The 20,842-nt window shown below is 38.4% G+C and overlaps 1 protein-coding gene across 4 annotated transcripts in view; it reads left to right on the top strand.

The window, feature by feature from the left end:
• Positions 1–20,842, top strand: part of LOC124304833 (BAI1-associated protein 3) — a 112,039-nt gene that overhangs the window by 83,904 nt on the left and 7,293 nt on the right. For 3 of the 4 annotated variants that reach the window (XM_046763520.1, XM_046763517.1, XM_046763519.1), the window contains exons 5-17: positions 1,532–1,699; positions 3,177–3,243; positions 9,381–9,570; positions 10,740–10,886; positions 11,950–11,994; positions 13,651–13,807; positions 14,503–14,706; positions 15,053–15,211; positions 15,558–15,727; positions 15,790–15,897; positions 16,028–16,177; positions 16,742–16,793; positions 17,516–17,557. In XM_046763520.1, coding sequence (XP_046619476.1) covers positions 1,532–1,699; positions 3,177–3,243; positions 9,381–9,570; positions 10,740–10,886; positions 11,950–11,994; positions 13,651–13,807; positions 14,503–14,706; positions 15,053–15,211; positions 15,558–15,727; positions 15,790–15,897; positions 16,028–16,177; positions 16,742–16,793; positions 17,516–17,557 — 1,659 coding nt within the window. The remainder of the gene's footprint in view (positions 1–1,531; positions 1,700–3,176; positions 3,244–9,380; positions 9,571–10,739; positions 10,887–11,949; positions 11,995–13,650; positions 13,808–14,502; positions 14,707–15,052; positions 15,212–15,557; positions 15,728–15,789; positions 15,898–16,027; positions 16,178–16,741; positions 16,794–17,515; positions 17,558–20,842) is intronic. The other variant, XM_046763521.1, reaches the window with a different exon arrangement.

The following is a 20,842-nucleotide window of genomic DNA, read 5'->3' as shown; positions in this document are numbered from 1 at the left end:
ATCAATACTTTTGAAGATATAACGATATTTGTAAGCGAAATCGGAACGTGATCGCACAATTGTGAGAATGCTGATTAAACTCTTACAGATAGAGGAAAGTTGTGTAGAAAAGTTTTAAAGCTCTCGATGAGCTCTGCAAAAAAAGTCTACGAGAGCATGCTGCTATGTTTGATAGTTTTTCCACGAAAAGCATCTGAAAAGATTAGCGAGCGGAGTCACGAGGAGCTAGTTTACAGTCAATGAATAATATATCAGCAACGCGACCCCGTGTTGTAGGTATGTCGGGTATATAGAACGAAGACAATGTTAACTCACCCTGCATTGTCAAGCCATCGGCTTTCACCGCGACGCTATGAAGACATTGAGCGTTTGTCACGCAAACCAATCGCAGTTTGCGTTCGTGGTGAAAGGAGAATTTCCATCTAGAACATGTCAGGGTTGGAACCTCTCGCTGCACTCGGCGTGCAGAAATATTCTTTTTTTTTTCTTTTCATCTCTTTCAGAATCTTATTTATGCGGTTTTTTACTATTTCTATTTGTCCAAGGCTTGGTTTTAGACACTTAATAGTTGCAAGTGGTTTTCTAATAGGTGCAAGAAATTGGTAATGTATCGGATTTTGACAGTGCATTGACTCAGGATTTAAACGAATCTCCTAAAATTATGTTAAAATCTTATGACTCGTCTTTCAGTTGATTGAATGCGAGATATTGAATAAAACCAGGCTGTTGCATTGCTTGGAAAAATGGAAATTTGTTTGCGGAGAATCCAGCTTTGGAATCGTTAGAATATGAATCGTAAGTCATTCGTGATATTTGATGGGGAAAGAAACAAGTGTTTGGAAATGTAGAGAAAATTTCAGCAAAGTCGGGTACGACGAACATTTTTTTCAGGTTTAATCATACTTAGCGGCCCAAAAGGTGGCTTATTTTCATCAACTGGAAGTAAACAGAAATCATGTATTTTTCTTGATTAGCCCACTTTGCCACGGTCTCCCTTAATTAATCATGTCGAAAGATTTATTCAAAATACGAAAATTCCGAACACATTATTTCCCAATAGCAGGTAAAATAGAAACGGAGTCTTGAAAAGCAATACCTCAAACGGTGATTTAAAGACGCTATGAAAAACTTTATTTGTTCTAATTACTAAAAACTATTGCAATGAGTATTGTTAAAACAACCGTTTGGAAATCGCAAGGAAATATGGTACAAGATAACGATTCAATGTAATCAGAAATGTCAATACTCTATTTCTTTTGGCCAAAGCAACAGTAAATCTGTTTGTTCAGAAAACTGAATTTTCTTAATGATCGAAACACAGCGTTAACATCAATTTACTGTTCCAAGTTATGATAAAATATAAAACGAGCTACGGTAATAAAAAATAACACTAACACATTCCCACCAGGTTTTCTGGTTCCAGCTACGAAACTCATTTTCATTTTGTATCTGTAATTACATCTGTTATTCCGATTTGATCATAACTGAAAATAGTCAGCATTCCGCCGTTACATTACCTTCAATGTTCCAGATGGAACAATTGTATATCGAAGTGCTTTATACCGTCGCGAACACAGTCGGTGCCAGCACGGGACAATACGCCCACTACAAGGAGGATCTCTACAGATATGCCCAGGAAGCCTTCGGCGTTCCTCAAGACCAGCACCGGCGTTGCCTCAATATCGCATCGGAAGAAAAGGTCAGCCTTCAAATTCCTTACAAAGCAGGCGCACGTCTCAATCTCTCACATTTCATCATCTTCCATTAGGTTAGAAACGTGGCTTTTTTCCGTCGACATAAGTTTCATGTTTTTAGGGATTTTCGGAGTCTAGGTCCACTGTTTCGTGGTTTCCGGGAAAAAATACAACGAAGAAAAGAATTATTGCTCAAAAATATACATTGAAAACCCCAGTTTCTCGCATCGAAATCATGAGAAGAAAACGAAGGTGCAAAAACAATTAATCATCAATTTTTCCCGTTCCGCCTCTGGGCTAAGTTGTCACACTCCGCAACTTTTTTTCGAAAATTCGAAAAGCTGTATTGAAACTTGCGGTGGAGCGACTAAAAATTTTCTCTAGGTGTGCCAGGGATGCATCTACAGTTCCCTAAATCTGAATCGAATAAAATTTTACTCGAGAAAATTCTGACAATCAGACGGTAAAAAGTGTGATAACTAGGACTTGTATCTCCTACATTGAAAATGTGTGAACAAACAAAAATTTAGTTCTTAATTGCCAGGCTCAAAAATTCGTATGGATAAAAACCATGGATTTCAAGCGTGCATGTTAATCGATTGGGATCGTAAACGAGAAGCTTTTTCACTGAACGATTAAACCCCATTTTTGGACAATTCATCACTAATTCGAAACATGCTGTAACGTTTCAGAATCCGTCTACTATAATTTCACTTGTAACCGCTAAATTCACACAATTTGATCAATTTATTGGAAGCTTACAATTAATTGATTATCCTTGTAACAACCATCCGACAACGGAGGTGATTCTTTTACCCTGATATGTACAAGTAAAACCAACCGGAAGTGTAGGTTCACTATTGCCAATCATCGCGTAACTATCAGACAACGGAAGCTTATCCATTATCTTTATAATTTTCCACACACTCTCCTTTTCTAAAAACACTTGAAATTATGCTAGCTGCCAAACACCCGACACCCTCGCTCTTACAGTATTATAAATTCCTTGTTATCCCGTTAATCTGTTGCATAAACGAATATTAATTTCCCATGGTATAAAAATTGCCTGTCTTGTCACGTCGATTCGTTGCCTGCGCTCATTTACCCAACCCAGAACCATTCGTAGCCCATGGTACAGTCCAAACGTCCTGAAAAGGATCTTGTAGTTCTACGCTTTTGTATTTCCGCTTCGTTCTCAATTATCGTTGCGGAGAGGAATTAGCTCCCGACGGGTAATATTTTTTTAATAAAATGCGACCGGCCGCGGTGTCGCAACGCGCAAGCAAACTTTGCGAGTAATGTTTGTCCGAGGTTTTATCGTGACGGTGAAACTGCGTTTCCAACGACAAGTTGTCTGTTTGAAAGAGAATTTGCCAAGCATCCACTGCAACTTCTCTAAGAAACTTTCCCCTAGCATCGAGAGCCTCGAATGCTTTTATACTTGGACTGTATTTTCTTTTACCTTTTTCTTGTTCCTTGCAGCCACCCATCGTCGTCCTAAGTGTCGTCGTTATCGAAGCGGATGGACTCGAGGCGAAAGACGCTAATGGTAAGTCAATTTTTTTTTTTCCCTAGCAAATCCCCTTGACGGCACTTCCCATAAGGTACTCAGTGAGCTGTCGGGATTATTTACTACTGGTGTGGTGAGGCCGAAAAGTTTCAATAACGATAACCGGCAAGCTCGTAAATGTTGAGGAAATATTTTCATCCTCTGGCTTTGTCACCGTACTCATCGGGCGATATTTGCCAACTTTTTTACCCATGATTTTTGCGTCCGGTAATATTTCTTTCATGGGTTTCATGGAGGGGAAAGAAGCTGTGGAGATAACTAAAGATAGTCTCTGTAGCGTATCGTTTTTTCTGAAATATGGCCTGTTCAGACAAAGCTTCAAAAATTTATCTCGTTTTGGGTTCTTATTCGGAATAAAGAGTGTCGGAATTTTTTTATTTCACAGCTGTTTCTTGTAACTTTTTTTGAAAAACTGTAGCGTTAAAATAGATTGGGATAAACACTGTACACAACCATTATTTCAAGCTTATAGCATATTTAATTCCCGAATTCGAGTCTGTGAACAAGTTTTTTCGTAACTCTACTCAATCTACGAAATAAGTACAGCTGTCAGGGAATTTTGCTCTCACTTGCGATTATTTTTGACCAGTCCATCTAAGGTTGCAGAGCTTTTTGAAGAGGCTGATGGGCCGAAATTTAATATTTTTTGTTGATTCTGTGAAAAAAATCGTTGATATACATCGATTATATTAATTAAGTTGTAGTGTTTTAAAGTTACGAAGATCTCTTCAAAAATGCTTACTAGCAATAAGGAAGAAAATACTTGAAAATACTTGATTTTAAGTCGGTTGAAAATGTTTAGAAATCTATCGGATTCGTTCGATTTCACTCTACGATGGCTTATTTTATTTGAAAGAGTATTTTCTACAAATACGCTGGAATTTTTGTTTTTACTATGTCGGCATCGTTACATATTTAAATATTAACGACATTGAATTGACCACTGGAAGAAAAAAATATAGGTATGTTAGTATGTCATTCTCGGAAATAGTCTAATAAATAAGATGAACAATCTTGGATGGAATTCGAACGAATTTATTAGAATTGAGAAAATTTTAAATCGATTTAAAATAAAGCATCAATTTCAGAGCTTCTGTTCGTAATTTCGGTATTTCTTATTTCTACATTTTCGAAGAGATATTCGTAGTTAAAAAACAGAGGAATTTGATGAATATTCAATTTATAAAGTTAAATACTCCGATAAAGTTTTGGTCAACCAACCTGGTCAAATGAAAATCAAAGTACTCGCAGCACGGCAGGAAATAAAATGTATATTAAAACGTGACTGCTGAATTTATCATCAAAGTTGCATAATGACGTTGTCACAATTACGACGGTGTAATAAACGTCTCGCTTCACAGGGTCGCGTACGCTACGTAATAAACAAAGATCGCTGCAGGCAGTAATGAGGTAACGTAGTTGGACCCTTACGATAATCTGGTTACTTCGAAGGTAACGAGCGTTTGTTTGACACAACGTTAAACGTCAGGGGTTGTAGAATCCCCTCGATGCGCTCGTGTTATACCTCCACATTCTACCGATGCGGGCCAATTAGAGTCATACTTCAGCGCTAGTTCCTTGAGTCTCAGCTTCGTATCTCGGGAACAGGCGAGCTTTTCAAGCTCGAGGTGAAAGCGCGATTGTCTGACAATAAGCATATCTCGAATTTAGGTGAACCGGAATGAACGTCTGACGAGGAGAAGATCACTCAGGAATTTAATGTACGTGTGATTTCGAAATTACAAGGGTTTCAAAAGATTTCAAAAGTTTACAGTGATGTCAGGAAATTCAAGAGATTTCGAAAGATTGGAAAAAATTTTAAAAGACTTGAAGAGATTTCAGACGATTTCAAAAGGTTGCAACAGACTTTAGACGATGTCAAGTATTTCCAAGATTTGAAGAATTTGGTAGGACTTTAAAGGATTTTAGGAATATCAAAAGATTCCAAAAAGTTACAGGGACATCGGAAATTTCAAAAGATTTCAGAAGATTTCAAGAGATTTTAGACGATTTGAAAAGATTACGTGAAACTTGAGATGACTTCAATAAGTAATAAGTAATAAGTATTAATAAAGAATAGATTTCTCAGCAATCATTTGTTTGATTTTATGGTGTGCAAGAGTAAAGTATTAACTTTCTCAAAATACGCTCTTCGATGTTATTAATTTTGCTGTGAATCACACTGAATTTTGAAAAGAAAAAAAAAAAATGTACGGAGTTGGTTTATTCAAAATGGCAAAACCCAAATAAATGCAAGACTTTGGAAAAATCTCAATCGACTGAACAAAGTGGCACCGATTTTCTGTTCATTCTTTTTTATGCATTTAGAAACTGCATCGATTCATTTTTTCTCGATGGTCTTTTTCAGGTGGATACATATTTAGGTAACCGTTTTCTCGTAATCGAACATATTCGTTTTATTCACTTTTTTACCGAATTACGAAAGCTGTCATCCGGGCATTGACATTTTTTCTCCGAGGCAAAGAATGATTTCAAAAATTCAGTAGAAAGTGAAGAATCTTTTTCTACGCAAAAATAGCTAGAATATCATCTGTCAAATTGCAAGCTGTGAAATTGACAAAAAATTTTTACTTTTGTTTATCTTTCACCGGTTTTCATGGTCAAATACTTAACGGGGTTACAGCGTTACAATATTAGCACAAATATTTGTAATTCACTTGCAGTGGATGCGGAATAATAAAAACGAAAACAAGGTATTGAATCTCATCCCTTTGAGATCGCTAAGCATCAAATAGTCATTTGAAAGGAAAAGAATTCGCCTTTTGTCTTAGCCTCTTCGATCAGACGGAGACACTCGCTCGTGTTGGATGAAAAATTCACCCGTAAGTCAGACTCCGATATTGGGTTTCTCTGAAATCGACTCACGAGTTATGCCGCGTCATGTCTCAATGAAATATTCCCAAAGTGCTTCAGTTGATTTTTATCCAAGTTATCCAAAAAACCCAGCAGCTCTATTACAAATCATAATACTAACCATTTAACCACTTACAAGGTTTTGAAATGGTCTTGCAGCGGGGTTCCACATTTTTGTAACATGTCTATGACATAAAAATTTTCTTGCTGTGATTCAGGGAATTTTTCAAAATGGAATTTGAAAGTTGACGAAATTGAACATCCCAGTAAACTTTGAGCAAACGATACATCGATTAAGCAATGATGAACATTACGAATTGTTGGGTGGCTTCATGTTTCCAGTAAAAGAAAAGAAAAAACGATATTTTTCGTAGGTGCTAAATTATATCAACATAACGATTATTAAAACCAGCGTAAGAGAATGATTTGACAATCATAGGACTTGATGGGAATAAAAATGGAGGTCGAGTTTTAGTCAGCTTTGAAATATTTCAGATACTGTATTGTTTATTCTCTCTAACATTTCCAGATGGTCTCTGAATATTTAAAGCCAAATCTCTCTATTCGGAAAAATTATTCATTCAAATAATAGCTCAGTCGCTTTCTTCTTATTGTATTAGAAGTCATGAAAAAATAAATCCGCATACAAACCGCGACAAAAATTTCTGCGTCGATTAGATGGAAAATTTTCAATTCGTCATAACGACGAAAACTTGATAAACGCAGTCAAAAAATTGTCGGACTTTTTGCCATTCATCACGGAGGTTTTTACGACTTTCCGACAATTTATACCGAAGAGAACTGACTTTATCGGGTGGATGATTAAAATGCGGTAAATACCGTGTAAAAAGATTTGCCTTTTTTCCAAACTTCCCGTCTCTTCGTCGTCGTTCTTCTGTCCGTCTGAAATTTTTTATTTTCTCTTTTTCGTTGAAACTTTACTCCAGCAGTTACGCACAGACGGTTTTTGATTCAACCGTTTCCACTCGAGCTTAACGCGGGTTTAACGAGCTATATATATGCGTATAAAAACTCACACAACGGGTAAAACGCAAATAATGTTTCGCCTGACCTCTTTCGGTGACTCTTAAACCCGATATTACGGAACCCCAATAACCATGGGTATGGGGCCAATTCAAAGAGCATTACAGACATGCGGAGGATCAATTTCTGTCGGGCAGTAAATATTTCGAATAGCTTTCAGGAGCGAGAGCCTATCGTTGCCCGATTGTTAGTAAGCCGAGTCATATTGATCCCCCTTCGATAAATGACACCCTTGCAACACAATTCGCCCTCGGTATATGAAGCGGCAATAACAAGAACAGCAACAAAAACAGCAAAAAAATAAAATACACGTCGATTGCTGCCATGTACAATATCAACGGAATGAGTTAAGAAGGAAAATAAATAATGGGTGAATTTTGTAGGAGTTTATATCTTGACAGTCAATTATTTAATTTTATTGGAGTTTGGTTTGTTCGAAAATATTTGGATCGAGGTTTATCGATGGATTTTTATCATTGGAATTAATTTTTATAAAGCGTTTTTATTAACAATAACGTCAACTCCCCCGCTCTGTGCATATTTTTCAGTGGTCACGATATTTAAAACCCGGGTCAACCAATTTTCTTTAAATTTGTGGACAGTATTTTTAGATAGTTTATCCTTTCTGCCACCATCCCGATTTTCTCAAATTGTTATAGTTTTTGGGTCGTTTGACAAAGAAGTTGAACATTTTTTACATGAAATTGGATTTCAACTTCAAATCGTCACCAATTCGTTTAAGGTTTAGAAAAAAATTCGGATCACGGTAACGGGGATAAATTAGCCAAAAATGATGTCTCCGAATTTCACGTAAATTGGCCAAACAGTTTTTAAGATATCGGAGATGAAGCGAAATTGTGGACGTTATTGAGAATAACGATGCTTCCAGTTGAAAAAAAAAAAAATTATCCGAATGAATCTCGATCTGCATAATTCTGAATAAAATAAGCCACAATAAAATTGAATAATTGGTCATCGAGATGCAAATTCCAAAAATTCACACACTTTTCAACAGTCTCCTCGTACACGCCCCCTTAATCTGCAGAAATTAATTCGATTTGACTTTGCACCTTTAATTCACAAATTAACAATCTTCGATCCAGTTCTCATTCAGATTAGTCAATTCAGAATCACATTGATTTGTTGTTGGTAGGTTGAAGCCGGTCAAAATAATGAATCCCGCAGAAGGGAACCTGCGTTTTATTTCTCCCAGATGACGAGAATCGTTGTATCGCACACGGACTGGTGTTATACGAAATCGTTTTCGAATCCCGAAATTTCCCTGTGATACATTATTTTCACTCTCGCACGTCATATCAGATTACTTGAGGTCAAATCCGCAATAATTATCACAGAGAACGGTAGGAATTTCTACTTTCAACTCGTTTCATATTATTTACCTCGTTACGTTAATGATGAGAGTGATAATGATTACATAAAACGTGCCTCTGTTCTTTGGATTTTTGAATCCGAGTTTAGTTTACCGTTTCAGGCTTTCATCGTGTGCGGTTTGTATGCCAATATCGCTGTTTCCGGCAAGCGTCCTTCGTCGTTTAGACGGGTTGACTTTACGAGCCGCAAACCGCTGCCGTTATACGCTATTATAATAGATTGGTAATCGCGCTATATCATATGTGCGGTGAAATTGAATATTCCGGCGTACCTAAACTGTTTGTCTCGATGGAATATTTACCTACTTATGTGAAAAATCGATCCCATTTTTTTACGTCGAGTTCACGCGATGTAGCTGATTCCGTTTTGACCGTCTTTTTGATCGTCTTTCGTCCTAAACGATTTGCGCCATACGTTTCCAGCATTGACGATCGTTATCGGTAAGTCCAAAAAATTTACCACCGCTGCAAAACAGCGTCCTTTCAACGTGAATTTAATTCTTCCACCCATAACACGCGAATAACGTGACGACGATCCCGTTACATGTTTTTCCCTCAAAAATAGATTTCAAAACGAATAATGTAAAGTAGACAGGCTTCTAGATCACCGAAATTTTTCCACGTCCCCGAATCTACCCACTGCGCATGCGCAAAGGCGGGAAGTATGAAATGTGCGCGGGTAGAACGCGCAGACGTACTTTACCGGCGCGCACGCGCAGTATCTAGATTTCGGAACGTGGAAGATTCGTATCACCCAGGATCGTTGTTAGAAGGTATTTTTAAACGATGAAACCGTGATTGTTCAAGGTTTCAGCGACCCCTACTGCATGCTGGGTATTCAGCCGGGTAATGGCGGAGCACCGCTCAGTCCTCAACCAAATTTGAGCGCTCATTCACCCCACACACCCCCGGCGTCACCCAGGCAAGCGACTCGGGCCTTATCTGACGGCGGTGACAACGACAATTCTCATCACGAGAAGCTGAGGAAGCATCACAGGTACACGATGCGTATATTGCTAGATTGAATTTACCATGGGTGAATGAATGTTACACGTGCCCCGTATCTTCGGAGCATCGACAATACTCGAACCGTTGTTATAAAGGCAGCCATTTTAATAAACTTTTCTAGCACACGTAAGAAGTGAGGTTTTCTTCCAGACGAGGTCAGGGAACCGTTGAGTCGTGATTTTTTTTATCGCCATTTTAATAATATCAGCTTTTTGTGTGAATTTTGATTTTTATAGATCCATTTTGGTAATAATATTGAATATATGAGAGCTCTGTTAATCTGACTGATCGTTTAACAGCAGCTTTTTCCGAAGAACCAGTTTCGCTTTGTGATATTTGTCACGCTTTTGATTGTAAGATCGGTTTTTATAATTTTTTTTTTTGTAACGATTTCCTGGCTATAAGGGTTAGTTTTTTTGCCATGTAATCACAATGTAACCTCAAGTGAAATTATATAGTAATCGGGGGCGAGGTACGAGTAATGAAAATCAGATAATGAATAAGCAGAATCAATTAGCTCGATTAGGACATTAAATATTGATGCAAAGTGATGCGCAGATAACGAACATCGGAAAACAGAGAATTAGGGTCTAAATTATAAATATATAATTTTGAGAAACGGCTAAACAAAGATATAATTGAATATCTATAATTGGAACATGAATAGAATGTGAAATTTTGCTCGATACTTGGCTGGAAAATTCAATCAACCTTCAGGTTTCGACTTTGCAGGATGATTATTCCTTAAGGGAAATGATGAGAAAAGCAATCTTTGAAATTGACGCGCTTTCCGGAAATTCTACTCCATAGTCTTTAATTTCCGATCATTCTATACAAATTGTTAAATCATGTAAATAACGCAATGAGTTTGATATTGAATATTTATTGAAAAATTTTCCGTCAATAGACATGTTTAATATTACTTGTAACGATGATTAAGATCGGACATTGTTTGTGCATTGAAAAATAATCATCAATTCATTATTAACAATATTTAGTAGGAAGTTTGCAACCGTACGATCATTACGGAGAATAAATTTAAGAGTTATTTCTGGCGATTCGTATGAAAAAATGATAGTTAAAATAATTATGATAAATAAAAAGGACCAGCGTTGATATTTTCATATCGACCGTTCAACCATGCCAGTTTTCAATCAGTTTCAGACTATCTTTCAAGCGTAAGGAACACGGAAGTCGTCGTGAGCATCGAGACTCACTCGGCGGAGCTGTTCCAGCAAAGTATATTCGTGCCACATCGGTGAAACCGCACACGCTGAGTCCACGATGGGAAGAAAAATTTCGCTTGTGAGTTGACAATCGTTTTTACCGATAGATTGGTTCGCTGTTTTACCGAACCCACGACCGGTCATTCTCCTTGTAACGAAAAAAAAAAAAAAAAAATGAAAGGGGGAGGGGGGCAAAAAGAGAAAATCAATTTATATCTCGATTCAATCTCCAATTGCTGGGCTTTGATCATGTAAAAAATATCGCGGAACGGATTTCCGGATCTTTCAGGATTTCAGAGTTTGCGATGGATTTCATTCGATTTCGTGAGGGATTTTACGATTTTTACTTCGATGTCGGTAATCCCGTGAAAAGACTTTGTCCAATGGAGAACGAATTGATACAAGATTTCGTCAAATTTGACCGACTTTCGTCTGGATTTCGGAGAATCAAAACAAGTTACACGATGATTTTGAAACCTTGTCGCAAGAGCGTATACCAAAAATGTTAAAACTGACAATTTTATAAATTTCAATTGAAAATCAGCCGACTTCGAAACAAATCGATAAGTTTCGCTGTAACCCAGCTGCTGTTATCCTGATGGGTATCAATTTACGTGAAAATAGAGCTGCGAACGAATCGATGGTGTGTTTATTCGGTAAATAAGTCAGTGGTGTGAAAATTCCTGATATATTGTGACAAAAGTTTCCCTCTTCCACTCGTTGAAAATAATTCTGAAAATTTTCTTCAAATATTTCTATGAAATTTTTATAGAATTTTGTGAATTGGAACTTCTTGGAATTCTTATATCTTTGTTGAAAATTCCAACGGGCGTATAAAATACATGCAATCAAGAATATCAGGAGGAAGAAGAATTTTTTTCAACAAATTTCACCGACTTGACCTTTCTACACGAATAAGAGAACACGAGACAAGCTTATTTGGAATTTTTTGTTCATCTCGTCTGTGCAATGAAATTATTATTAGCGAAATTTCACCATGGATTTATATGGATTTCGATGGATCTAATTAGGGACAGGAAAAACTGTCGACCTGTAACAAATTATTTTTATAACACTTTCCTTTCTTGTGAATAATTTCAACTCAACTTTTAATCCACCTCATTTTTATGCCACAATTTCAGCGACATAGATGACATAAACACGGATATTTTGCATTTGGATATATGGTGAGTGTAAATATTCCTCTGGAATATCATATATTTTTACTTGTGTATTTGGATCGCTCCTACACGTAAACGATCGGTAGAATGTAATATAGACTCTATTCCAAGCGCACGGTTTGATGATACATTCGAATATACTCCCCCTACTCCTGATTCCAACCCCACGTATATCCGCCATGATTGAACTGGATTCCGGAATTCCGTGCACGCGCTTCATGCTCCCCCACCATTTTCTCTTGACGACGGGAGCCCCATTTTTCAAATAATCACGGCCGGACATCCGCTCGGTGGACACGGCATTCATGATCAATGAACCGAAATGCATGGGAAGATAACTTGACCGAGCTTTAAATGAACCGCCGACAATTAGGTATCCTGCATTTAGTTCTCCAAGGTGTAAATCTCAGCAGTGGTTGAAGTTGCTGCCTATACTTCATCCAGTATCAAAGCACGCGAACTTTAAGCACGTCAATTCTCATTCCGTGAACGTTAAAGATAAGTCCAAGTGCAAGACGTTTGAATGAAATTTACTTCGGCTATCTCTTGATAGAGATTTACGTATCACAGTTATGTGTTTTGGGAAAAACGGATTCACAGAACTCACAATCAGATACGTTTATTGTTCTAAGAATTAGGGTGAGAATTATTCTGACTTCATTCGAAACCGTCAGAAGTCACTTAAAGTTATATGAATCTATTTTCAGTCATAAAATATCTGACAGACATTACTTCAGGCTTTCAAGTCATATCTGAGATTGTTTACGTGAAGTTGTGCATTCATTTTCGAGTCATTTAATAACGCATGAGCTTATTTAAAGTGATGCGAATTAATTTCGAGTTATCAAGTGACTAATTGAAGCCATCCGAAGTATTTCAACATCTTTTGAGGCAAAGCAGCAACTTGGAAACATGTCAATTTATTTGAAATCATCTGGTGTCACTTGAAGTAACTTTAATACATTTCATCTTTTCGTGAAAAGATTTTTGAAGTAATATCTGGATCGATCAAGAATTCTAAATTTTCAGATGAGCCTATCCCTTTAATCGGAGTCACATAAATTTTACGAACTTCGTATACTCAATAATTGTAACCACTTGAAGTTATTGAGTCATTTGAATTGAAGTTAAGTCAGACAAATTATTTTGAGTACATCAAGTCACTCCGAGTTTTGTTGTCTTGAAGTGAGATGACGTTTTCATCGTGGATCAGTCGTCAACCTTTTACGAAAGCCGTGTTATACTCACGTTCCGACTTGATGAAAAAACAGATATGCCGTCAGTTTTCTCAAAAATTTCACGAACGAAGAAGCATGCGTAGATGGCACATTGCCATTCACAGTTTTGAAAGAAAACGAATCTTCTAAATGTAAGCTTTAACGTCAAATCGCGACATTTCAAGTACCATGTAAAAAATTCTAGCAGATTCATTTTGCATTTTCAACTTCTCCAAAGCCTAACGCGATGATTTTGTTTGAAACCTCTCGAGCCTAGAAATATTCTGGGATGAACTGATGTACTTCTGGTCTTGAAGAGTTAAGCCATAGCCGTTTTTACGTATTTTCAAACCACACCGATGTACCTCTTAGCTTTGCGTATTCGTACCTGTGAATGGCTTTTAAAATGCCAGTAGTTTTGTGTTCCTGACAGACATGGTTACAGGGACCACGATGACGAATCCTCGGTGTTTGACGCCGTGAGCAAACTAAATGAGGTTCGTGGAGTCAAGGGCCTTGGAAGGTTCTTCAAGCAGATCGCTCAGAGCGCGAGATCCGGCAGTCAGGATGACTTTCTCGGATGCGTCAATGTGCCACTCCAGGTAAGCCTCGCCCCCTTCAGCTGAACCTTGATAAGCAATTACCGAGGGATATAAATGTGTCAATTCAATACAAGAATGGTGATTAATCAAATCACCACTTTCGTTCTTATCACGTTCTTGTATGAGTCATTTTTTTCCGGCGAAATGTTTTCCAGATCAAGGATACGCGGCTCAATCTTCATTCGAGTCTTTCATTACCCCTTTTCCAACTAATCACGAATATTTTGTGAAATTTGAGAAACGTAACCGATAAAAATTCTACAACCTTCCATGACTTCTTGCTCTCTTATAGACAGCACTTATGGACGTAAAAGTAGAATGATATAGAGGATGAGGGAAGAGGCAAGGGGGTAAAATAAAGGGAGATTGGTGTCGCGGTTCGAAAAATGCCCTCATCTCGGCACCTCGTTACCCCTAAAGACTTTACGCTTTTCGCTTAGCACCGATGCGCTGTGCTCAGCATCGCCTCATACGACCCCTGAAACACCGCAGATATGCTCCATCCTCGTCTCCTGGGTCCTTTATTGTTTATCCTTCCAAGTTGATTTGCATAAACGATTTACGGATCGCCTGGCAACCGGGCCACTGTATCATTATACCCTATTTGCTGGGAGGAGCTAAGCGAAGCGAAAGTTTCGTGTCTCAAGCGCGAATATCTTACTCCGGAAGATCCATTCCATAAGCAAAACTTTCAGGATATTCCAAGCACGGGACTTGACTGCTGGTATAAGCTCGAGGCGAGGACACAGCGCAGCAACATCCAAGGAAGGATCAGACTCAAGCTTTGGTTGTCGACTCGCGAGGACAGAGGCACCTCCGAAGAGGACAATTGGGGGGAGTTGAGGCAGCAGGAAAGGCTCTACACTATCTTTCTTAATCACGAGATGAGCAAACAAGGGGTGAGTATTCAGGACAGGATGTGAATGACTGTGGATCCAAAATTTCATATCGAGTAACGAACGATACCTAAGACAAGTAATCTGTAGTAGTTGAAACGGTACCATAAGAAAATTACTCTCGTTCCAAAGTGTTCCAAGGTATCAATAATTCTATCCGAAATTCACCTATCAGGAAATTTTCCCACACACGCTTCCGACATTCTGCTGATACGGTGCATGCTTGTACAGTATTGCTACACTGACACCACTCGAAATTTCATACAATGATGAAGACAGTGCAAGGTTCATTGGCATGCTGTGAGAATGAGTAAAACATGGAATTGCTAGAGTTGCGATTTCTTGTTAGAACGAGTTCACGGGCGAGCTGCCTCAGACGGCCCTGACGATCCTGCATCAGCATGCAGTTCAAGGGGATGTCACGGAACTTCAGCAAGCCTTGATTAGGTGGATGGCCACTTCGAGGCAGCCGGGCGTGGACCCAAGAACTCTGCATCGTTTGTTACAGGCAAGTTTTGAAGATGGTTCAAGTTCGTAGTTAGTTCCTGTTCACCGCGGAGACGTCAAAGCTGGCGAAGCTCTTCGTTTAACACTGCGTAACCGAATACCTCGAATATACATATAGAGTGTTCTGAAATACCGAATCACAAGTTTCCTCGCCACTCTTCCGCCAACCGTGTTAATCGTACCTTCGAACATTGCCGGCAGTTTTCAGACCGGAAATATTTTCACCGGGGAAGACCAACCGTCCATTACTAGCATACTTAGGTTCTATTTCCAGTCCATGCTTAGATCACGCACATAGAACTGGACTAAGACACTACAGACAACATTATGTCTATCTCGTTGAGTAGGATCTGGACTCCCTGTGGCCGACAGACACGCTTTCCAGAGACGAGGAGCAGTGCTTGACCGACTCCTTTAACGTCTTTCTCGAAATGGCGCTGAACCAGGTTCGCCAGCATCGCGTGCTCTTCCCACCTCTTCACAGACCGGCAATTGGAAGGCTGGACTACCTACTGAGGTGAGATAAATTCGATATCGAGTGCACAGGAGCCTGACGTGACAATTTCAATCTGTCCGAAGGTGTCTTGGTCTGCTCTCAAATATGAAGGCCTTCTGGAAGTGCTGTCCGTTCAACAAGGAAATCCGAGGCGAAATCATCACCGCGCTCAGGAAAGGGACACACGACTGGTGAGTTTGGCTATCGATGCAGGACTGCAATTACAAAACTACGGATGCGTACGCGAATACTTGAGAAGTCTGTATCAGTTCTTTGCCCAATCTTTCCATCCGTCACATTCGTACGTGTATTTCCATACAGGTACGAGGAGACAATGAACCAGACGATGTACTATGACCGTGAGCCTGACCAGGACGCGGATAAAGTGCTGCAAGATTTTACCAACTTGGTAACGACGTTGTTAGTCGACCTCCAGCAAGGGTTGCACTACTACAATAGTCTCTTCGAAAAGTAAGTCGCATCGAGAGCTTATTATTATTCATAATTTTATGCTGTCCCGCTCACGTTTGTCTCCCACAATGGCGTCCTTGCCAGAAGCAGATGGCAAAGGCCGTCGGGTCATAAGTCTTACCATTCATGAATGACAAAAGAAAGAGTTTCTCTCAAGAGTGGTAACTACTCGCAATGCGAGGAGGTAGAAATCCTGCCTCGGAAGTAATTGGAGAACTCTAGCGTACTTTATTTCGCCATTGCAATTGTTCCTCATCGAGACTTTGCCGGAGAAGTTGAACCTCGGAACTCCAACACTTGCATGCAGGACGGGTAATTAATTGTCAACTGCGTAAATCTCAAATGCCTCGCCCAATTGTAACGTCCAGACAAACGTACCTAGCCAGTCTCATGACTGTGAATCGTCTAAACAACCCAGGCCGTAAAAAAATCCCAAAAACTTTAGTTTCAGCTTCAAGAATTCACAATTACTAAAAGTACAAATGCTTGTATCGAGATGTGGTATACAAATTGTTATGAAGACATTTGTTCAATCTTGAACTCGAATTGCATTTTATCTTTCAGTACGAACGGAGTTCCTTACTTCTCTGCCGTTTACAAGCAGCTGGAGAAATTGGTAAGTGTATTACATATTCAGGGGAAGAAGAAAAATTGTAACAAAACACTGAATTATTGCTATCAGTCACGGCATTCGTTCGTGATGTTAGCTAACTGACATGTATTATAATCACAATCTTTGGGGTCGACTAGAGCGAAGCGTATCTTACCATAGAGTAAGTATTAAACTTACGACACATGGGTGAATACTTGCACTCTGATAACCGAGTTCTGCATTTACATTTTTTTCAGGGGGAGTTGAGGGGCGAGTTGAATTAGATACTAAGAAAGCTCGCTTCGCCCTAGTTTGCCCCCCATCGCTAAGTTCAGTGTCTCGTTGCTCGATGTGCTATGTTTGGCTTTACATGCTTTTGATCATTTGTGACGTCAGCCAGCTTATTCGCAACAATAAACTCCAGGCTTATGCGTATTGAGCAATAAAATTGCAGAGTTTCAGAAAAATCCGTGAATAAGAATGAAAATTGAAGTACCAATGAACATACATCACTTTTCGGGACTTATCTGTGGCGCTTATTCACGTTGATCAGGAGATTTGAATTTCACTCTTCGATTCTATACATTTCAAGATTGCGTTACTTATACCTATATTCCATAAGTCAGATCGTATTTGAAAATTTGGCGAATGGTATGATTATAATTTTATCAATCAACACGATTAAAAGATCGTTGTCAGCTGGTAATATCGAGGTACCCAACTGTAAACGAGATGTTTGTCCATAGCTGGCGGAACACGTGGCGACACACATGGAGCACACATCAGAGGTACTTTATATCAGACACCAATGTTAGTATCTCACCCCTCTATTTCTCTCTCTCTCTCTCTCTCTCTCTTTCGCCCTCTCACTCTCTCTATCTCTCTCTCTTTCTACGCCCTCAGAACTATATTCTTAATTCGGTATACGAGCATTGACCTCTGCTATAAACTATACCTGTATAATATACCTTATACTATGTACCCACTGTAAACACATCGCACACTGATTCGAGCATCGTTATCGTTGTAACCTCTTTGATAAATTTTCAAATGCATGCGACTTTCAGGACAAACGTTCGTGTAACTCGTGTCTAATTACAATCTGATCGCTCTAGAATGATTAATGCCAATGATTCTCAATGACTATAGGATAAACAATTTAGGTTACGACATGAACGCATAGCCCGCTATACAGAGTTTGGCTTATGATTTACGTGATAGAACTTCGCAGACGTAAGAAAAAAAAAAAAAAAACGACAAGTCTTATTCACACTATCGCACCTCCCCCATTGCTATACTGCCTAATGCCGCATGTCAGGCACAACGTACACGTACAGAATTTATTGCTCGATTTTATGCCATGCGAAAGCTCTATGCTGCTTGCTTTTTGTACTGTATTCATAATTCGATTAGTAGTATGTGAATGTATGGTGTTTTACGTTCTTTCAAAGTTGTGCTCCCTGGTGTACAGAAAAACAAAAACAAAAAAAAAAAACTAATAGATGTTTCATATGATTTACTTCACTCAGATTTTTTCAGATGACGTTGAGTGACACTTGCCACTCATATCGGGTGATGTATAATGTTCCCGGATGCGTAGATACAATTGCAAATTTGTCGACCTTTCTTACAAGTATCAGTTTAAATTCGATTCCCCATTACTTACGCTATTTTACGGTTGATATGTAATTTCAATGATAAAACATTATATATTAGGTTTTAAATATTCATATACAATCGTAATAATATTTCTGGAATAATATTCACGCACTGTGCATGTAATTTTATTTGTCAGATCCATTTTGTGAAAAACGAAAAAGTGTTAATGAGGTAGAAGCGGAGTCATTTGCCATTTCACAATAAAAATTTTCTCTTCTATTCCATCATTTTTAAACCTAGCCCAGTCGCTGTGTACTTTTAATCCTTACCTTGTTACACGGTTTTCGGTATACGTTGACTGTTACATGGGGTCTTGTGCTTCTTGCCCTTATTTTGGCTACTTTACGTACCGCGAAAATTCTGAAAAAAATTCATGCATGTTCTACGAGGTGTCTGGTTGAAGATTAAACAGTTGGTTCACTCAATTATTTATTTGTGAGAAAGCCACGCGCCTTCTAGTTTACAAAATATATACACCGAGAAAAATTGGCTTTGTTATACCATATTATACAGTTATAGTATTTATACAACTATTAAAAAAAAAGAAAAGGCGACGACGGAATTAATGTCATTTCATGTCGATTATTTGGACATAGTGATTGGGCCAAATTAAGCGGATGAATTTTAAATCTTTAAACAAAGCCACGTATCTGTGGTTTTTTCACAATTATTCTTCAAATTTCTTTTACACTTTTCGATCAGCGACATTAAACGATCGTTCGGTTGAAAGTAGATCAGTAATAGCGGTTCGATGAGACATAGAACTAGAGTGTATAATTTATAATTCCCGTGTGAACATTGACCTCAGAATTACGATTCGAAGCTGAATATTTTCTGCCGTGCGCTATGCAAGCTTATCTATAATAGCTATGGGTATTTTTCTGTCAGATAACATCAGCTTGTGGAAATTGCACGCGCAACGTAATGTGCGCCAGTCGACCATTACTTATTTCCACAGAGATCGGTGCTGATAGAGAGCACGAAATAACTATTCTAACTCTGTTAAGGGACAAGTGTAATGAATCGTTTTCAACGAAGGGGGAAAACGTAGATTCCGTCGCGTAGTAATTATTTTTCAGGGCAAAAATTTTTTTTTTCTCTGACTTTAATCTTGATTTAGTTCGGTAATTATCATTGAAACGTGTAACTGATTTCATTGTTTAGTGAGACGACACAGTTGCTCTAATTTATAAATCAAGCTACGTTCATTACCGATATAGTAAGTTGAATTTCAACATTTCAAACGTTACTGTACTTTGGTTTAATCGGTTTTTCCTCCCTTGAGTAAATGTATGTGTAGCAGTTCTGGAAACGGAATAAATAAGCTTTGAAGCAAAGTTTAGTCTCACAATTTGAAAATTGCATATTATTTTATGCGCAAATCTTTCTTTGTCATTCCGGTTAGAAGGAATAAAGAGTAAAAAAATTCTCGACGGCGATTAGGAAATTATTTTGCTGAATTACATGAAATTTTTGATAAAGTTTTAATTTCGGCATTTGTCCGACTGAACATACATATAAGCACGAGATCCGATGCCGCCATCAGCCTCTTTCCATTTGTCTACATTTCATTGTCGGCAAATGTTTGTTGGAAGAAGTTGAACCGTCTTCTTCCGCTACTCCATACCCGTGTCAAAACTTTTTTCATACTTCTATTCTATCTTCCATCCAATTCGACGACTGTATGCCGACCACATTTCGGATGGATCAACTTTTATCCTGAATAGATACTCACTTTCTTTCAGACTTTATTCGCTCAGTTTGAGATGAGGGGACTTTTTCCTGTTTGACTTGTAGCTTTCTTATTGTTGGTTTTCAATTTAGCACGACTCCCTCATCGCGTCTTTCGTATCGAATCAACACGCAAACTTTGGCCATCCTGGTTTCAACAAGTTCGGCACATGGTTCTCTTTGAATTTCATCCGTGTTTGATCTAACATTAAAATATAAAATATTCCGACAGAGATGTGGATTTTCATACATTTTATTTCTCCTTTTATTTCCACGTATTTTAATCGATAATCGGAGAAAAATGCGTGTTGAACTCATCGTACTTTCCAAATTTCTTTTGCCAAAGAAACGAAGCTCTATGTTTTGTAATCGTTATGTTCTAGGCAGAAAAAAAATCGTGAAAACGGTGATTTGGAATTTTTCAACCTGGCGGAAGAAGAACATAAAAAAATTTTATCCTTTTTTCACTTATACTCATTCTTTGCTACGGCAGTATAAATTTTCGTTTGGTGAGACGAGTAGTGACCTTTTGAATCGGAGATAAATCGGAAGCCCTGCATACTCAATGACTTTTCTCAAGTACTTCAACGTTTGCTGTTGAAAGCATTGTAGCATCGCGAAATCTTTTATGGGCAAAGTTTCGTAGCGTGTGAATTTCAGTGAATAACGTAAACTTCTTATCG

Source organism: Neodiprion virginianus, chromosome 5 (genome assembly GCF_021901495.1).
Source record: "Neodiprion virginianus isolate iyNeoVirg1 chromosome 5, iyNeoVirg1.1, whole genome shotgun sequence".
NCBI classification, from domain to species: Eukaryota; Metazoa; Arthropoda; class Insecta; order Hymenoptera; family Diprionidae; genus Neodiprion; species Neodiprion virginianus.
The sequence above is the reverse complement of the archived record's forward strand: the minus strand, read 5'-3'. Positions and strand labels throughout refer to the sequence as shown.